The 19,099-nt window shown below is 35.1% G+C and overlaps 1 protein-coding gene across 2 annotated transcripts in view; it reads left to right on the forward strand.

Annotated features, from left to right (window-relative positions):
- Positions 1–14,748, forward strand: part of EPHA6 (EPH receptor A6) — an 856,224-nt gene extending 841,476 nt beyond the window's left edge. Inside the window, exons 18-20 of one of the 2 annotated variants that reach the window (XM_060098637.1) lie at positions 1,870–1,941; positions 11,514–11,663; positions 12,674–14,748. In XM_060098637.1, the coding sequence (XP_059954620.1) occupies positions 1,870–1,941; positions 11,514–11,663; positions 12,674–12,788 (337 nt within the window). In that variant the 3' untranslated portion in view covers positions 12,789–14,748. The remainder of the gene's footprint in view (positions 1–1,869; positions 1,942–11,513; positions 11,664–12,673) is intronic. The other variant, XM_060098638.1, reaches the window with a different exon arrangement.
- The last annotated feature ends 4,351 nt before the right edge of the window (positions 14,749–19,099 follow it).

The raw sequence follows: 19,099 nt of genomic DNA on the forward strand, positions 1-19,099 counted from the left end.
CTTGTGTGTGTGTGTGTGTGTGTGTGTGTGTGCAGCCCTTTTAATTTTCTTGTCCATTCTATATTCTATTCCTCTCTTTGAAATGGCAAGCAAGACAGGGGCAATTTGTGAATCAGCCAGGAGCAAGGATGTCTCCTGTTGATATGATCACACCCAGCTGTTGTTACTTTCCATTGCTAAAACCAGAAAAAGACAGATGACAAGATAAGAAAATGAAAGCACTCATCCACCATTTTATAAAAGTCAGTAGTGTTGAGAGATCTACCCACTTCTCTCCGAAAAGCAATTATAAGAGGGAGAGTAGAAGAAAAAAAAACACTGCCATCTATGTCTGAACATATAACATTTAAAATATTGTTAAGTTGAAAATATATTTCTTTAGGCCAAATTGGACTTAAAAATAACCAAAGCATTTTCAAAGCTTACTTTCCTGACTCAGGAGATGACCAATAGGATATACAGATGTTCAACTTTAGGTCACAAGTTCAAGTCAGTGCAGGTTTTAGTGACAATAAAGCCAAAGGCTCTTCAAGAACTACTTGAAACAGACCTCAGTTCATAGCAGAGCATAGAAGGTTTCACCTCTAAATCACTAATTGGCAGCCTCAGTAAAGTGAAGCCAAGCATGAAATAGCTAGAGATTAAACTATTATTCTAGCCCGTCTTCCCTAAAGCAGTCCAGCACAGGAGGCTATAATGGTGGGAGTGGACGTGGGGGCCATTTTGAATTTTATCATAAAAGCAATGGGCAGCCATTGAAGGATTTTAAGCAAGAGAATGGCATGATCACATTTGCATTTCTGAAAGATCACTCTAGGGCTGATTTAAACTAAAAGTGTAAAACAAGGAACAAGACGGGAAACAGAGACAGTTATATGTTTTCAGCAATCCAAGCTAGGAAAGGTCAGGGCCTGACTTATGAAATGAGAATCAGTTTGGAGTCAGGAGATAAGAAAATGGATTTATTACTAGATAAGGAAAATGAATGTGCCTTGGTCATTGAGTGAACAAGGAACGAGGAGAAAAGTATCAAGATATTTGTCAGGTTTCTTTCTTAGACAAGTTGGTTGATGGCATTACCACTGAGAGAGAGGGAGAAGGACAAGTTTTTGGAATAGAAATGAGACCATTTCGTGCATATTGAGTGGAAGATTCCTGTGGGGCATCTAAGTGAAGATATCCAGTAGGCACTTACATGTATATAGGTTGAACTCAGTTAAAAAGATCTGGGCTAAAGATGTAGATTTGGAGATCATCAGCATATTGATTGTACCTGAAGCTTTAAACGTAGTTTAGATAACCCATGGAGAATATAAAGAATGAAAAGAAACAGGAAAAGAATGCAAACCTTTGGAGCACCAAGATTTAAGAAATGAATTGAAGAAGTGTACCCAAAGGAGACTGAGAAAGAAGAGCCAGACAGGTAATCAGGAAAACAGGGAAAGCACAGTATCCTAGAAGCCAAAAAAAGGAGACAGTTCCAAGGAGTTTAATGTCCAAGGCTTTATGAAGCTCCCTTAAGATCAAAATGAAGTGTGTCCATTGGATTTAGCAACTATGTGTTTAGGTTTCATGGGCAGCCTTTGCAAGAGCATTTTCACTAGCATCATGTAAGACAGATTCAGTGGGGGAGGAGTGAATGTGAGGTCAGAGAGGGGCGCTATACAAAGTACCAAGTCCAGTACTGTTTTCTCAAAAAATCTGTATCTGAAAAGAAAGAGAAGTGGTTAGAGAAAATGTTTCTTGTGTTTTGTTTTTATATGTTTTATTGAAGATATGAGCATGCTTTAATAATGAAGAGAAAGAACTACTAGAAAGGGATCATGGAGTGAGTCTGAAATCATTTAATCTGGGCCTCTTGTGGTTTAGGGTCAACGGACTCCACAGCCAGTGCCCGTCAACAGAGCTCTCTGACTGTTCTATGGCTGTAGACGCAGGCAGGTAAGAGCCTTCTTTTTGAAGAAAAGCAGATAAAACAATTTCTTCCCTGCTTTTTCAAGATAATGAATCTTCCTCATAGTTGGAAAATAACGATAAAGAATTTAAGGTGAGAAAATATCAGAAAGTCCAAATGAACCAGAGGTAAAGTCAGTATGAGGGCTGGTGACTGAGGGCCAGAAGTTATGCTTTAACTGGGTGGGCAATAATCCAGTGGACAGGCCAGAGAAAGGCAGGCTCCTCAATGGCGCCGCCACACGTGGGCCAGGAGTTGGGCTTTATATAAAGTTGGCAGTTCGATTCAATTCTAAAGTCTGATCTCTGGGACTTCCCTGGCGGTCCAGTGGTTAAAGACTTCGCCTTCCAATGCAGGGGGTGTGGGTTTGATCCCTGGTTGGGGAGCTAAGATCCCACATGCCTCGTGGCCAAAAAAACAAAACATAAAACAGAAGCAATATTGTAACAAATTCAGTAAAGACTTTAAAAATGGTCCACATTAAAAAAAAAATCTTAAAAAAAAAAAAGTCTAATCTCTGGGGGACCAAATGGAAGTTTTTGTGACTGATTTGCTATCCTTGTTTCTGACAAAGACATATGTGCTACCCTTACTATACTCTTGTTTGGGAAACAAAAAGAACCAGAGTTCTAAGGGTATCATGCCTGAACCTTTATCAGTAGTCTTGTTTTCAAAGCAGCCTGAGTGGGTTTCCCTTGTCCACCCCCTCACCCCCAATGCCACCCACCTACCCTGATCCCAGAGCACTGAGACCGTTTAGGGAGAAGAGATGTGGTAGATTGAAGGATGGCAATGTTAGCTACAGAATGCCTGGTTTGTTTTATGCTTACAAAACTGACACTGCCACTCCATCCCCCAGATTCCAAAGCCCAGTCACTTGTCCCAGAGTGATGTTGGACTAAAGAAACATGATGGGGTATAGAACTGCAGTCTTTCCTCCCATGTATCTCTCAAGCAGGTAAAGGAGTCTAAGAGTATAATTCACAGCAGCTCTTATTAAACTCTCCTGTACGCTCCTTTTCTCTAATATCCCCAAACTCCCAAAGTTCTCTCACACTCCTATACTGACATAACTCTCTTACCCACTAGGTCCCCATGGTTTTTATTCCACGCTAATTGCTTTTTTTCTCAAGAATTCACCTGAGAAGGTTTTATCCATTCTCTTGACACAGTAGTAAGAGGGGAAGAAATTAAGGTGACAAAGAGGGGAGAGGAAAGCTGAGAAACCCACAGCTTCATCATTTTATACCAGCATATTGGAAATTTCATAGACCTTATATCTGTAATTTTTCTTTCAAAAGACAGAATACCCAGTAGAAAAAAAAAGTGTTGGTCAGAGAAGGCTTTTATTATTTAGAACAACCACTCCAAATAATGCTGACATTCTTGTGCCTGACACACTCCCATGGGAGTATTCAGAGCCCTGTGAAGTCCCCTACCTTCTTGCTTTCTCTGCTACTCAAGAAAGCATATGGATATATAAGTGAATGTAATGATATAAGTACAACCTTAAATCCAATTGATTTTAAAAAATAATTTGAGAAAGTACCTTAGTAATATAGGCAGTCATTCTTTCATGCATGAATTTCAAACTACCTTCATTTTCATTTACAGTACAATGATGCCTTATAACCCCCTTTCAAAGAAATATCTATAGCTGTCACAGCCCCTGGGAAAAGGGCCCAGCTTGAGACCAAGACTACATGGAGAACAACGTGAGGAGCGTTGCCTGGCCACACCTTTTGAAACACCTCTTCTCCCTTTCCCTGACCCTCAGGATCAACCCAGAGGCAAACATATTGCCATGGAATCCAGAGTCACATCTGGGGCCCAGTAGTTTAATAGCACAAAGTAGATTGATGACTAGATGGCTGTCCCTTCACCCAGCCCTACCTTCCCCACCCTACCTACATCGTCCTATACACTCACCCTCCCACCTCTTAACCCCCACCCTGTTTCTTCCATACACCATAGCCTACTGAGTGCACTAGGCTGAAGTCAGCTGGACAGTGCCTTTGGACAACGCTGCAGTGTAATAGGAAAATAACTCTTTCTTCCAATCCTGCTCCAGATCCCCAGCATGTCACTGATAAGAATTTTATAGATTATGGGCTCCTCGACAACATCAGCTAAAAGGTAGCATTCAGAAACAGGCAACAATTGACCAGATGGACCAGTCCATGACAGAAATCATATTCCACCCAGGCCAAGGCACATAGGAATATTCTCACTACCTGCTAGGCCATAATTAAGGATCTTATAATATTTTAGCTCTTAGGAGCTGGAACTACCACTTTCCTTAGTATGTATAAATTAACTGTTGAACTTTCAAGCACTTGGCTTCTGGTAATACGCGAATCATGAAAGTAAGGAAAAGCTCAAACCAGTATCATCTGCTTTAGAGAACTGCAAGTAAACATTATAAGACTAAATGGTACTACCTCCCTCCATCCAATTAATACAGCACCTGCAATGCTGTCTCCTGAGGGCAATAATTTTCAACAGTTTGTTAGAAATATTTCCATTCATTTTGAAAACATCTTGCTAAGTGCTGCCTAGGCTGTCCATAATCATCACTTACTAAATTGTTTATCTCTATAAACCAAGTCATGGACAACTTGTTCTGTTTAATTTTTGTAAATAACAGTTTTAATGTTTGTTTTCCTGACAGAGAAATAACTGGCTGGCCAAAACTAGTGTTGTAATTGAGTGAAAAGCAAAGCTTTGCGGAAGGAAGACAGAATATTAAGTATTAATCAGGAAGTGTGAAACTTCTACCCGTTAGAAAATCTAAATTCAATTCACATGAACTGTTGCCACAATATAATACTACTAATGTTAATACAAGTACTGATATTGATACAAGTTCTATGAATCATTAACAACAATAACTATTACTGCTATTTGTTGAGAGCCTACTATGTGCCAGTCATTGTACTAGGCACTTTTATCTGTCATGTCATGTAATCCTGTTATTATCTCCATCCCTCATGTAAGGAAACAGAGACTCAAAGAGGCTAAATTTCCCAGGGGTACACAGCAAGTAATTACTAGATCAGGAATTTGAATGAGGTCCACCAACTGCAAAGTCCTTGTTCTTTCCACTGCACAGTATACAATCACCGCACTGTTTATGATTATAGGAAAAGAGGATACGTTTTTACATCTCCAGATAGATTTTCTCTGGACTTATCAGACTTCATCAATGGAGTATATTAAAATTCCAAAAAGAATTTGTAGCAGAGCACAGCCTGTTATTTTATGTTCTGCTAAGCAAATACAAGGATGTAGAAAATGAGTATGACCTCATTCATGGGAATAAGAAGCAAACACATAATCTGTATATTCCCCCAACTTTCTCCTACAATGCTCGGCCACTTGAAGAACATTACCTGAAAAAAGAAAGTAGTAACTTCAACAAAATAAAGAAATGAGGAAACTATGGCAGCAACATGGTTTCACATTTACATCCTCAAGCATTTTTGTAGTTTGAATTTTTCCAGTGTTGGCAAATGTATGCTTTGCTTCTTTTCCTTGTTATGGCCGACATTACTAACCATCACAGCACTCCTTCTCACTGAGCCCAGATGCTGCCTCTGTATCTTTTTAAGACCACATTTTGATAACCACTGGCAATGAATTGTAGTTGGCATGTGATATGAAATCTATTTCTGTCCCTGTATTATTTACCCACAAAAAATAGGCTTTCCTGAGGTTCAGTGATCTGTTCCTCTGACTGTAGTGACCATGTGCTAAGAATGTACTCAGAATGTAGGAAATATTTAAACAGTATTATGCCTACCCTGTATCTATCCTTCCTAATGTTTAAACACATCTATAATTTTTAAATTTGCTTTGAATTTCACTCCTTCCTACTTTTTACCAATTATCAGCCTTATTATGAGAATTAAATAATCATGTCGATAAAAAACCTGAAGACTTACTGAAAATACGAGGCCGACAAAAAATAACTCAGGCTCCCAGTTTAGCACTGAGGAGCGTCAGATTGTTTGGAATAAAGAGATATTGCCCACAAGCATGAAATAGTCACAAGATTTATGGCATGGTTCTATGCCCTTAGAATTTTATAACATCTTGTGCAAAATTTCACTTTAAAATTTTAAAAGAATATCAAAATTGTTTCATTAACTTGTGTTCAAGTTGACGATTAGGCCTAATTATAGGGAGGGCAATGTTTTATTTTTTAATCTGATTAGATAAATTCTTCCTTCAAAGGTTAGGTAGGTAGTTTGTGTAGTAAATAGTGTGAAGTGTAGTCCCTTAGTCATGAGATGAGAAACTCATGTAAAAACAGTGATATTGAATAAGATAAATGTTGCTGTTGTGGTTCTAGGTCCCTTAACCCTGTGCTGCCTCACTCACCTGTAACTGCCTCTTCCACTCTGAAACCTATCAAGACAGATAAGCAAACATTTTTGCAATGTGAGGAATAAACTAAATAAACAGCATATTCATTAATAGGCTGACCATTGCAGCAATAAGCTCTTATTCTTCCATTTAATGAGTTAAATGAAAGTAGATTATTCATCATGAATCAGCCATTATGTCATGGACCAAACTTTTCTGTAGAGAATATTCAAATCTAAATTATCACTTATCACTTATTTAATAAATTCCTTTAATACTTTCAGCATAGTACTAAGGCCTACAGAAAATAGAAAGATATATGAGATATGATTCCTGCCATCAGGGAGTTTTAACTTACTCTTCAAAAAAAACATTCTTCTGTCTTATGGATTTTTCCCAAGGAAGTAATTCAACTGAAGCATAAAGATACATGTTCTACGATTATATAATCATCTGTAATAAATTTAATAAGGTTGCTAGCAATTTAAGAGTCTGACTCAGGGAATTAATAAATTATTAAGCATCAACCTACAGAATACTATACACTCACTTGACTATTAGTTATGAAGACCACTGACATATAGAAAATATTCATCAGTATGTGAAATAAAGGCAATACAGAATAGAATGGACCCTATCTGTACAGTTCTGCTAACCATATATAAATATAAGAGCTAGGAAGAAGTTATGTTAGAGTGGTAAGGGGAGAAAAGCCTTTATGCATGTGATAGTTTCATATTAAAACAAGATCCATATGGTAATTCTATTTTTAGTTTTTTAAGGAACCTCCATGCTGTTCTCCATAGTGGCTGTATCAATTTACATTCCCACCAACAGTGCAAGAGGGTTCCCTTTTCTCCACACCCTCTCCAGCATTTATTGTCTGTAGATTTTTTGAGGATGGCCATTCTGACCGGTGTGAGATGGTATCTCATTGTAGTTTTGACTTGCATTTCTCTAATGATTAATGATGTTGAGCATCCTTTCATGTGTTTGTTGGCAATCTGTATATCTTCTTTGGAGAAATATCTATTTAGGTCTTCTGCCCATTTTTGGATTGGGTTGTTTGTTTTTTTGATATTGAGCTGCATGAGCTGCTTGTAAATTTTGGAGACTAATCCTTTGTCAGTTGCTTCATTTGCAAATATTTTCTCCCATTCTGAGGGTTGTCTTTTTGTCTTGTTTATGGTTTCCTTTGCTGTGCAAAAGCTTTTAAGTTTCATTAGGTCCCATTTGTTTATTTTTGTTTTTATTTCCATTTCTCTAGGAGGTGGGTCCAAAAGGATCTTGCTGTGATTTATGTCATAGTGTTCTGCCTATGTTTTCCTCTAAGAGTTTGATAGTGTCTGGCCTTACGTTTAGGTCTTTAATCCATTTTGAGTTTATTTTTGTGTATGGTGTTAGGGCGTGTTCTAATTTAATACTTTTACATGTACCTGTCCAGTTTTCCCAACACCACTTATTGAAGAGGCTGTCTTTTCTCCACTGTATATTCTTGCCTCCTTTGAGAATGGACTTGAGGATATGGGGAGGGGGAAGGGTAAGCTGGGACGAAGTGAGAGAGTGGCATGGACATATAAACACTATCAAATGTAAAATAGATATCTAGTGGGAAGCAGCCGCATAGCACAGGGAGATCAACTCGGTGCTTTGTGACCACCTAGAGGGGTAGGATAGGGAGGGTGGGAGGGAGGGAGATGCAAGAGGGAAGAGATATGGGGACATATGTATATGTATAACTGATTCACTTTGTTATAAAGCAGAAACTAACACACCATTGTAAAGCAATTATACTCCAGTAAAGATGTTTAAAAAAAAAAAAATATATATATATATATATATATCCATAAATAAATAAATAAATAAATAAATAAATAAAAATTAAAAAAAAAAAACAAGATCCTACCTTGGAATAGTGTTTCTCAAAGTATAACTTTTCTTGAAGTATTTTTAATAGGTCTCTTACTTTTATATTTACATGATGAATATAAAATATGGAAAACTTCTGAGGATAAATACCTTCCTGCTTTTTAATGGCAGTTTTAATACCTCCTGGTAACCTAAGAACTTTCTAATTTAAAATACTAATACTATTATGAACTCAAAGGGCTCATTAGAATCAAGACTTCTTGGCTCTATCAGTGCTATTCATTTTCACATATTTAGATATATTGAGGGTATGTGTTTATTGCACCTTAAACTATACTATTACCTATTCTAGCTATACTGCAGCCCTTTCTCTAATCTTAATTGACCATAATTTATACCTGGAAGAATTTCCTAATTCTACCCCCTCCTCATTTTTCTGAGGAAAGTAGTAGACCTTTGACCTTCTGTTCTACAATATGTACTTTTTTTCTGTGAGGTTTTGCTGTAAAGACATTTCTCAGGTGGGAAGCTCCCACTAATCACCAAATAGCAGAAATTTTTACATGCTCAGCAAATAGCAGACTGAATTTATCATTGTACATGGCTGATAAGAAAGGGCATTTATTGTTTATTAGGTAATATTCCAGAGAATTCATGTGAGGGTGATGGCACCCAACCCTCAAAACCAGAAAATAGCAGCATTTTTCAACTTCGTTATAAGGTGAAAGAAAAGTTATTGCACAGTGGCTGTGAACAATGAGGGAACACTGACCTTCCTAAATCAACTGTCAGTGCGGTCGTATAAAGGCCAAAGTGTAACTAGGTTACTAAAGATGTGTGGAGAGAAAGGGAATTATGGTATTGAAACATTCTAGTAGCAAATAGTGGATGCTTTTCAACAGAGAAATAGGCCATTTAAGTCATTTAGTATACAGAATGTCCTTCCATGACCTTTCTATACTAAGGACGTAAAATTAGCAAATTACATTTCCACTCACCAATTATATGAATTGTGAAAGCTCAAGAGTTATTCCAGCATTATCTCAGGAGAGAGAAGTGGAAGTCATTTGACTGTGTCTATTCATCAAGAATGGCATAGGAGTATGAAGGGAAAGTCACCTAAACACATCCTTTTAGTTTGGTTCAGTTTCAACAGATTTCTCAGACAAGTAATTAAAAGACATGAGAGCCATAGTGTTTTGAAATAGAACATTCAGCTTCCTAACGTATATTGTTTTATTTATGTTAATAAGCAATAAGGATACCCTGGGCACTTTGATATTTAAACTTGGTCAGTGAACTTACTACAGCACTATTTCCTAAAGTATGTTCTGTAGGAAACTGGTCAGATAATTTAGGAAAATAGTGCAGAAGCTATTTTGAATCCTCTTATGTATTCATACTGCACATTAGGATAGTGAAGGCTCTAAAAAATGCCACAATTAAAAACCCTGTTTAACTCTGTTTGACATGGAGAACTTAATTGTTTTTATTGATATATGAACTGTTATTTATTTGATAATTCTTATTAATATAAACACCTCTAGGAAACTAAGAAATATAGCAACCGTTAAAGTGTTTATTGGTAGATGCCATGATAGCTTTTCAACCTTTAACATAACTAAACTTTGTTTAGGGTCAAATCATGAATCATTCTGATATTAATTAGAATGAAACAGCCCATAATCCAATAGCATTGCAGTTTTTAGTACAGGAAAATAAAATGTGGCTTTACAGCCTCCAAAATAGGAATTATGGTAACAGAATTGAGTAGTGGTTAAAAGGACACAAGTCACTGTGAAGAGTAACCAGATTCCATATGGACTACAGTATAATCACAAGATACATGCATTTAGTTTATGCAAATTTCAATTATATAGAAAGGGCAATAATCCCTGGATTTCCCTGTCATTCTTCTTCACCCCCCTGTCCACCTTCAACTAGAATCCAGTTTAGAAAAGTAGAAGTCAATGTAGAATCAAAGAAAAACCAAAGAAATGAATTTTAGGTCTTTAGTAGGGACTTTTCCTAAACAATTCCAAGGGGCGTCTTTCAGGGTCTTCAGGAGTCATACAGTGTACAACTTGTATGCCCATATATTATGTACATATCTGGCTTTTGTGCTCCTAAAGACCCGAGTCCTGGTGATATACCTATATGTATCTATGTCTATATATTCACACATTCACTAGCCTTTTCAAAATAATACCTTTATATTAAAACTACAAAAGTATCCCCAACTGGAATGCCCTTATGCATCAGATCTTAGGACCAGAAATACAGATTTCTGTATCATTACTTTAAGATCCATCAATGACGGATTCCTTTTTCTTGTTAACCCAAGCTTGCATTGATTTTGCTTTAGTTTTGTGCTTTATTAATATCTGTGCTTTGGGCTGTACTACCCTATACTTGGATGTATGTAAATCTTATTCATGCAATTGAGCTCTATGACAGCAGAAATTACTTTTTAATAAATAATAAATTCTTGTTGAATGTTTGAGGACAAATAAATGGAGACTTGATCAATGAATTCACCATAAAAAAAAGAAGGGGCTATCATAGCAAATGTGAAAAAGGGGACTTCCCTGGTGGCACAGTGGTTAAGAATCTGCCTGCCAATGCAGGGGACATGGGTTCGATCCCTGGTCCAGGAAGATCCTACATGCCGCAAAGCAACTAAGCCTGTACACCACGACTACTGAGCCTAAGCTCTAGAGCTCACTTGCTGCAATTACTGAAACCCACCCCACCTAGAGCCCGTGCTTCTCAACAAGAGAAACCACCACAATGAGAAGCCCGCGCACTGCAACGAAGAGTAGCCCCTGCTCGTCACAACTAGAGAAAGCCCGCGCGCAGCAATGAAGACCCAACGGAGCCAAAAATAAATTTAAAAAAAATTTTTAATGTGAAAAAGGCCAAAGGGCATAGACTCAGTGGCAGGTCAGAAAGCGTATGAGTGAATAGCCTGTGGCTAGTTACTTTCTTTTGGGGTATTCCTCAAATTTGAAAACAGAATTTCATGCAAGAGAAAAAAGTAAACAGAAGTTAGCAAGATGTGGGTTTTCTCAAGATACATCAAGTATAAGACCTAGTAGTGGCAAAAAGCAGGAAAAGACAAAAGAAACTGACAAGTGAAACTGACCGGGTATAAGTGGCTGATTTGAATATGATGGAAAAATTTTAAATCTCTAGTTTTCTATGGAGGATGAAAACATTTGATGTAAGAATACTGTAAAATTTAAAAATAAAGTTGGGTATTTTTTGCTTTATCTGGCTTTTAAATGGTCTCCATGCTTGTTTGTTTGTTTTTTCCTTGTAGAATGCCAGACTCCCCTGGTGAAGTTCCTGAATATCCTTTGTTTGTGACGGTCAGTGACTGGCTGGATTCTATAAAGATGGGGCAATATAAGAATAACTTCATGGCAGGAGGGTTTACAACTTTTGACCTCATTTCAAGAATGAGCATTGAGTAAGTGGTGCTATGTTTATTACTATATTTAGATGCTCCACTCAGGAGATTATAAATTCAAATACTATATGAAGAACACCATGGTTAAACTACCTTCCCTAATACTAGGATGGTGTTTCCACATCTTTCCTCACCATTTCTATCGATCATTCTAGTGAAATTTGGACATTACACTTTTAACTATTTTCCTTTGAAAGAATATATTTAACTCAAAAAACTATTTAAAATTTTAAATGCTTTCTAAAATGCATATTACTCTTGTTCACATCATAGACTTTACATCAACATAGTTTTACCTTAGCAAATTATTTTTGACTCATGTATACTAAATCAATTCCTTTTACTTTCATCAAATGTAATAATTGTAATAATACAATATTATGTTATCTCAGAGCTTTTTCTCTATGTTATAATGGTCCAGCATTTTTCAACTTTCTCAAATGCTATCCTTTCATGGTGCAGTGAAAATTCTCGACATGTGCTTAAAAGAAAGATACTAAAACTAGTAGGTGAAGCCATATGAAATTGCCATTGTTGTAAAATAGTAATGGTAAGTTCATACTGTTCAACATAATACAATGGCATTTTTTCAGATTATTGAAAGACCATGACAATTAAAATGGAGTCCACATTATACTTTCTATCCTACATGCTACTTTGCTAATACTGTTGAAAATTTATATAATTACATAAAACACTTGGGCTTATGGAATATCTGAACATTAACATCAGTACCTGAATTCTTTGTATCCTTAAATCTGAGGTTGACCTGACTCATTCTCTGGCACCAGGGTTAAGAAAAAGGTAACGAACTCCTGTTGTTCATTTATATCTCTGCTTAAACTCTCATTTTACCAGGTGTACAATTTTTGGCAAATCTGACATGGGGCACATTTACCATATCTAAATGTTCATTTCCTCTCTGTCATACCTACCAGATCTAAATGTTCATATTCTCTCTTTCTCTCTCTCTCTCTCTCTCTCTCTCTCTCTCTCTCAATCTCTCACAGTGATATTAGAAGAATTGGAGTCATACTCATTGGACACCAGAGACGAATAGTCAGCAGTATACAGACTTTACGTTTACACATGATGCATATACAGGAGAAGGGATTTCATGTATGAACGTACTACAAGCACCTGTGTTTTGTGCCTCAGCATTTCTAAAATGAAAGATATCCTCTCTACTACCCTCTCTTCTGATTCTCCAAACATCACTTCACAAACTGCAGTCTCCTCTCAGACTACGGGCACACACCCTTTGTTTATGCTTCCAACCTGGATTTAAAAATCACTCATCATAGCTCCTCTCTGAATAACCTGCAAATAAAACCCTGGCGCACTGCAGATTATCATTACATAATGGTAAATAACTCAGCATGGATGTGTAACTTTGTATAATTGTATTTCGGAAGTGTTCAAGGACTTAACCCAAAGGAATTTGGGGTTAATGATGTATTCAGAGTTTGATGGTAGATTAAAAAGAAAGAGTTGACCTTTCTTTCATGTTTTGTGATCAAGTAGCTTCCAAACTGACATGAATATTTATTTTTTAGATAATTATATTCAACTCTGTGGGTCATATCATTAACTCTATCCTACAATACTTTACCTGTCAAAGCCTGATGTTGTTAGAATTATTTGCAGAAAAGACCAATGATTTCATGTAGTGAATTCTTGTCAAGTGTGACTGTGGTGAGAAGGAAGTTATCAGGGAGGGTGAGGGAGAAACATACTGTGCTTTTAAAACTTCTTAAGTCTTGGTTTGTCTTTTTTTTAAATTAACTTTTTAGTGTCCTACATACTTCATAGTAGGTGGTAGTTTAGAGGCAGGCTTTCCCCTCTAATTTTTACTAACTATAGTATATTTCTCTACTGCCTTATGAAGATCACCCCTGGAAAGACCAAGAGTGAGTCCATTGTTCTAAAGGCTATAAATAGAGTGAAGCATGGAATAATCCATGACTGTTTCCTTGGTTCATCTTCACAAGTTTGCAAGAGTAATTATCAAAGCATTAAGAAAATTATTCTCAGCAGAATTGCTTTGAATAAAAGATCTATGATTATACCCTTAGATTAAACTTAAAAAGATTTTAATTTAAACAGAATTTTATGATAGTTACATGGTGGCCCAAGAAAATAAACACATCGAGCTGTCTAATATTGGTACATTTTGCAAGTTTAAGAATTTTTATATTTTGTTCGTAAAAATAAGTTACACGAACATGCTGAGCTGTTTTCCAAACCTTCCAAGAGACAAGTATGCCGTTGCATACACCAAAGAGGGTATAAACGGATCTAGCACATGAGCATATATGAATTGTGTGTAACCTGAGTCCTTGATACAGTAACATAAAAATGTATACACAGCTAAGGTGCGTTGTTGCCATAATCTTCTGGAGGCTGCAAAAACAGTCAAATATACTTTTCATTGAATTAAGCTGAGTCAGCTTATCAAAACAGTAATGTCGTATGAACAAATTCAATTATAAAATCAGCTGTTCCCGGTGAAACTAAAAAAATGACTGCTGTGCTAGGTGGAAGAGTAGTGAGAATGTCTTAAGAGAAGAAAAGAGCAGGTTGTCTGAAGATGCTGATTTAATATAAAAATTAAGTTTTATTTGATCCCGCAGATAAAGGTGCCCTACCCACATCCTCAAATTCCTACCTAAATTACCTTGTTTGGTGATAGTAGTTTTCTTGCTATAAAAGGAGTCTCGATTTTTCTTTTTTCCTATTTTAAGATTTGTTGATTGTCCCATTAGACTAGGCCCTTCCACATATTTTCTTTTGTTGATTTATCTTCTGATTTTTGCCTACCACAGCTAAAATTTTCTCATTTCAAAAAAAACAGAGAGATCTAGAAGGAAGAGTCTTTAAAGTATTCCTTAAAGTACAATAAAAAAGAAAAAAGTGGGAAATCCATCACTTTTTAAGTAAGTGTGTCAGAAATAGCTAGCAACATTTTCCAGACATCACCTGCATGGTCATGCATCACTCACAGACTGTCTGCAGTTTGCTTGTTACATTTACACAAATCTGGATACATTTAGAGGAAATATAAAATTTCCATATTTACCTATCTTCAAATATATATTAAATAAGAACAGATGTAAAGCAGATTAAATTTATTAATCATATATATTTATTTTTATAATACAACAAAAAACATATTTAGAAAATAAGGAATAGAATAATTATGGTCTTCCATAGGACTCTGTCAGCAACATCTGTATACTTTGATGAAATAAATTCTATTAAGTATTTAAACTTCTATGGGATGGGCATTCAGTGCTTGCAAGATTTAAATTCTCTGTTAAGAATTTTTTTCTTCAAAAATCCAATGATCCTATTCTATATCTGGTTAATTCATACTTTGTTTTCCTTCCCAAACATCTTTCTGTAGTATTATAAAACTGCCTTTTCACTTTGTCTCTTACCCCCAATCCTCTTTAAAATTTACATTTATATTTTTTGCAACTGTAAGCATGATAATCTTTAGTGTAAATGTGAACCTCATCATGGTCAGAGCAAGGTATGCAAGATTAAACAGAAACATTAAAAAATAAGTATATCTATTTCTTTACTGCCTACCAATCACAGATTTGAAAATTTTACATGAAATAGTTTGAGATTTACTAGTGCACATATTCAGTAATTAAAGCTGTTTAATATTCATAACATAGAATGTAATGATAGAAAATGAGTAATTCCATAAATCACAAGCCTCCAAAAATAATCTTTAATAACTAAAATATGCATATATAGTCATGTACCTGCTTTATTTTAAATTTCCTAGTCTATACTACTGAGGGGCTTTTTAGATTTTGAAAATCAGACAGCTGAAGGAAACATTTTTAAAAATTTTCTACGTGGTCAGTTTCCAGCCTATAGTCAACTCATTATCTCATAGTATATATAAGACATAACTGGGAAAAAATGTAAAAACAATGTACAATCAAGAAGAGAGATTAGATATGTAAATCATTATACTAAAAAAACCATCAGAAGTTGCAAAGCTCTTGGCTTAACAGGAATCAAGAATTATAGCACGTTTGCACTGAGTTATAACTTGATAAATAAGTTATGCATGCCATAATCAAGAAAGATTTATCTTATTTCACTCTGTATTACTCTTTAAAATCTATCCAACTAAATACCTGAAAAAAAAATTTTCCAGCCACAGCTTTAAGGCCCAACTCAGCCCATGAAAGGAAAACAAATCCAAATTTAATCCTTGAAAAGCGGTCTTTACAGGAGGTCTTCTGAAGATGTGGTGAAGAATGAATTATATTACCTATCTCCCAACAACAATTTTCTTAAAAAGCCATTTTTATGTTTTTCCCTACCAAATTTCTACTCTGTAAAGCAGTCAGTTAAATCTCTTATCTCAAAATGTTCACCAATACTAGGTATTTTGGGTCCTACTGCATTAATGGGAGCATTTATACATACAGAGGGTATGAATTCTGGCTTTTCATTAACTGGAAATTAAGTGCTTTGGAAAGTAATTTCAAAATGGATGAAGATGATCCTTTCCTACTGCTTTAGCTAGGGAAACGTGTTATTAATTTAAAAGAAATTAATATTTTATGAATCAAAAACTGTTATCAACTCACAGTTGTCGTACATGTCTTTATATAACAAAGAGATTAGAAGAAGATGTAATCACTTCTTTTAGTATCACCAACTTAACTTTTCCAAGTTCAAATTCCATTAAGTATCAAAGACTCATATTAACTTTCGATCCAAAAATATTTTAGTGCTTTTTATATGAAGACTCCAAAAGGTAGAGGAGCACACTGTGTCAAATTGATGGTATTCTTCCATTAGAACACTGGGCGCTGAAGTCATCCAGCTTTTAGTTTTTATTTTCAACATTTTCAACAGATTTTCAATTTTTTATAATAATGTTCAATAAAGGTAGTGTAAACTTTAGTTCATTTTAACAATTATCTATAAGGTGTCTCCTACATGCATAAAATTTTATGGCAAAGATGAATTTGACTGTAGTGTCCTTACATTCAAGTAACTCTTAAGCTTAAAACTTAGAGGTTAGAGCCTATTTGCTATGTTTGCTGTGATTGCCATGCCACTAAGTGTTAGTTCTTTCCACAGAACAAAAATACATTGAATAAATAAAACCTTGTCCAATGTGAAATAAAACCTTGTCCAGTGTGAAATAAAAAACCTTGTTAAAAAAAAAAAAAAACCTTGTCCTATGGAAAGAGATATTTTGGACCTCAAATTTTCCATAGAACACTCCACACTTCCTCTGGCAGAAGGGAGCACACTTGCTGGATTCTCTAAGAGAATCTCTCTTGTTAACAGCTGATCCTCCTCAGGAATCACATACTTCTATTGTCCAGTGGCATACTTTTCAGTTCAGGTGTAGGCTCACTACCTCAAAGGTACTTCCGGTTAGAAAACATCAGCCATTTTTCAAAAACAGTTCTGGGGTAATCTCTTGCCCAAGCCAATTCACTGGCCTTAGTAAATGTAATAATGAGTATACAGCTGAAATGGTTGCATAAAATTCTTTCAAACATGATATATTTAACAAAGGAAAGAGATGATTACTCATGACCAGAGTGCATATATTACTAGATGAAATAAAGGAAAAGAAAAATCTTATATTCCACAAGAATAAATACCCCATCTTTCTCTTACTATTCCCTTAAAAAGATAAGTATTAGACAAGTGTTTCAAAGATTTCTGAGGATAAAATATATATATTTTTTTGTTATAAGAGGATGTGACGTGATATATGTGTCTCCTGGGGGAAAAAGGCCAAAAGATCCAGAAGAAGATCCAAGTCATCAAAATGTAGTTTTAACTAATCCTCTTTCATCTGACTAATAATTATATCCAATTTCAAATTAATGATGGATTTAAATAAAATGTTTTAAAAAGAACATTTACATCTTAATTAGAAGACAGGTTCTTTGCTCTTAATTCAAAAGAAGTTAACAAAAACCTGGTTGGCATTGGCTTTTTTGGGATATTAGAATAGATTTAAAAGTCTATTTTAGCTTATCAGTATTGAGTCAAAATTATTGTATTTAAACGTGATACAAAAAAATTAAAAGTAAACTTTTCAATTACTATGGATAGCAAAGCACTACTAAAAATTAAACTTCATCTTTTGGAAAAGAATCTGGCAAATACAAAGTGTTGTATTTCTCTTAATGCTACCAAGTCACCTCCATTTTCTTACACTTTTGCACTTATCCATTGAAAGCAAAGTTTCTCTCTAAACAAAATAAAGAAGGTTCTTACTTGAATTTCCACACTAGTTTATCAGAATACCAAATCTCTATATTCTTAAGGGAATTTTTGATTTATTTCATTTAAAGGGGAAGATCTCAAAGAAGAATTCCACTACCTTTTAGACCTAATTCATCCTTAAGAATATAAAAAGCGAGGAAAGATCTCTTTTAAATGTAATGATATAAAGATGTGGTATCTACTCTCGATTAGAAAATAAAGTACAGATTAACAACACAATTTCCTGGGAGTTGTAGAAAAGTACCAGAATTAGTGAAAATCTCCTCTCAAGTAAAGCTCTGTTCTCATCCATATTCCTCCATTACTTGTAACCTCTGGCTAATCTTTAATTTGTCATGATAAACTTACTGTTGGTTAAGATAATGTTATCAACTCAAACTATAAATCAGAACAACTGAGATATGACTTTAAGGTGTTGAACAAAATAATAAAAGGACAACCCTACTTCAGGATTCTAATTTAGTTAGCATCAGAGTCTCCATTTCATTAGAGAGAGATTGAAGGGAGAACCGTCTTTATTCCAAAAGAATACATTATTTTAAAGAAAATTCCAAGGACAGGAGAACCTTCATTTTTCATATATCTAAATCAAATGTTATATTTAGTTAGGCATTATTAACTTTGAAGATAGATGTCCTTGTTTTCATTGGTTAAATATGAGCTTTCATGGCAAGCAATATTGATGTGAACATCACTATACAAGTTTTTCTATGTTTATAGATCATCATCCTTAGAACAGTCTTAATTTGCTTTTGTTCTTGAAAGACCAAATATCATTTAACTTTTTGAAATCCTGATAGATGGAGTGAACAGTGCTAAATCATAAAGATGAATAAACAATACACTTTTGAGGTTTTTACCTAATTTAAAATGTCCTCTTCTATTGCTTTTATAATAAATTAGAAGTCTCTCTTCCACATTTAGTAATTTGTAGAATGATATCTATGCATTTAGATAGAAATTGTTTTTCTAAAATTTTCACATAAACACATCTTCACTCAGAGAGAAGCCAGAATATAATTAATTATATTAGTTCATTTTTCAAAGCAGTAACTGATGCTCTTTTTAGAATTATTTACCCAGTATTATCATTTTTTAAGTTGTAATGAAGTTTTTACTTAACTGTGCATGTTTTATTTATTGCCACA

The sequence above is a fragment of the Mesoplodon densirostris genome, chromosome 5 (assembly GCF_025265405.1).
Source record: "Mesoplodon densirostris isolate mMesDen1 chromosome 5, mMesDen1 primary haplotype, whole genome shotgun sequence".
Lineage (NCBI taxonomy): Eukaryota > Metazoa > Chordata > Mammalia > Artiodactyla > Ziphiidae > Mesoplodon > Mesoplodon densirostris.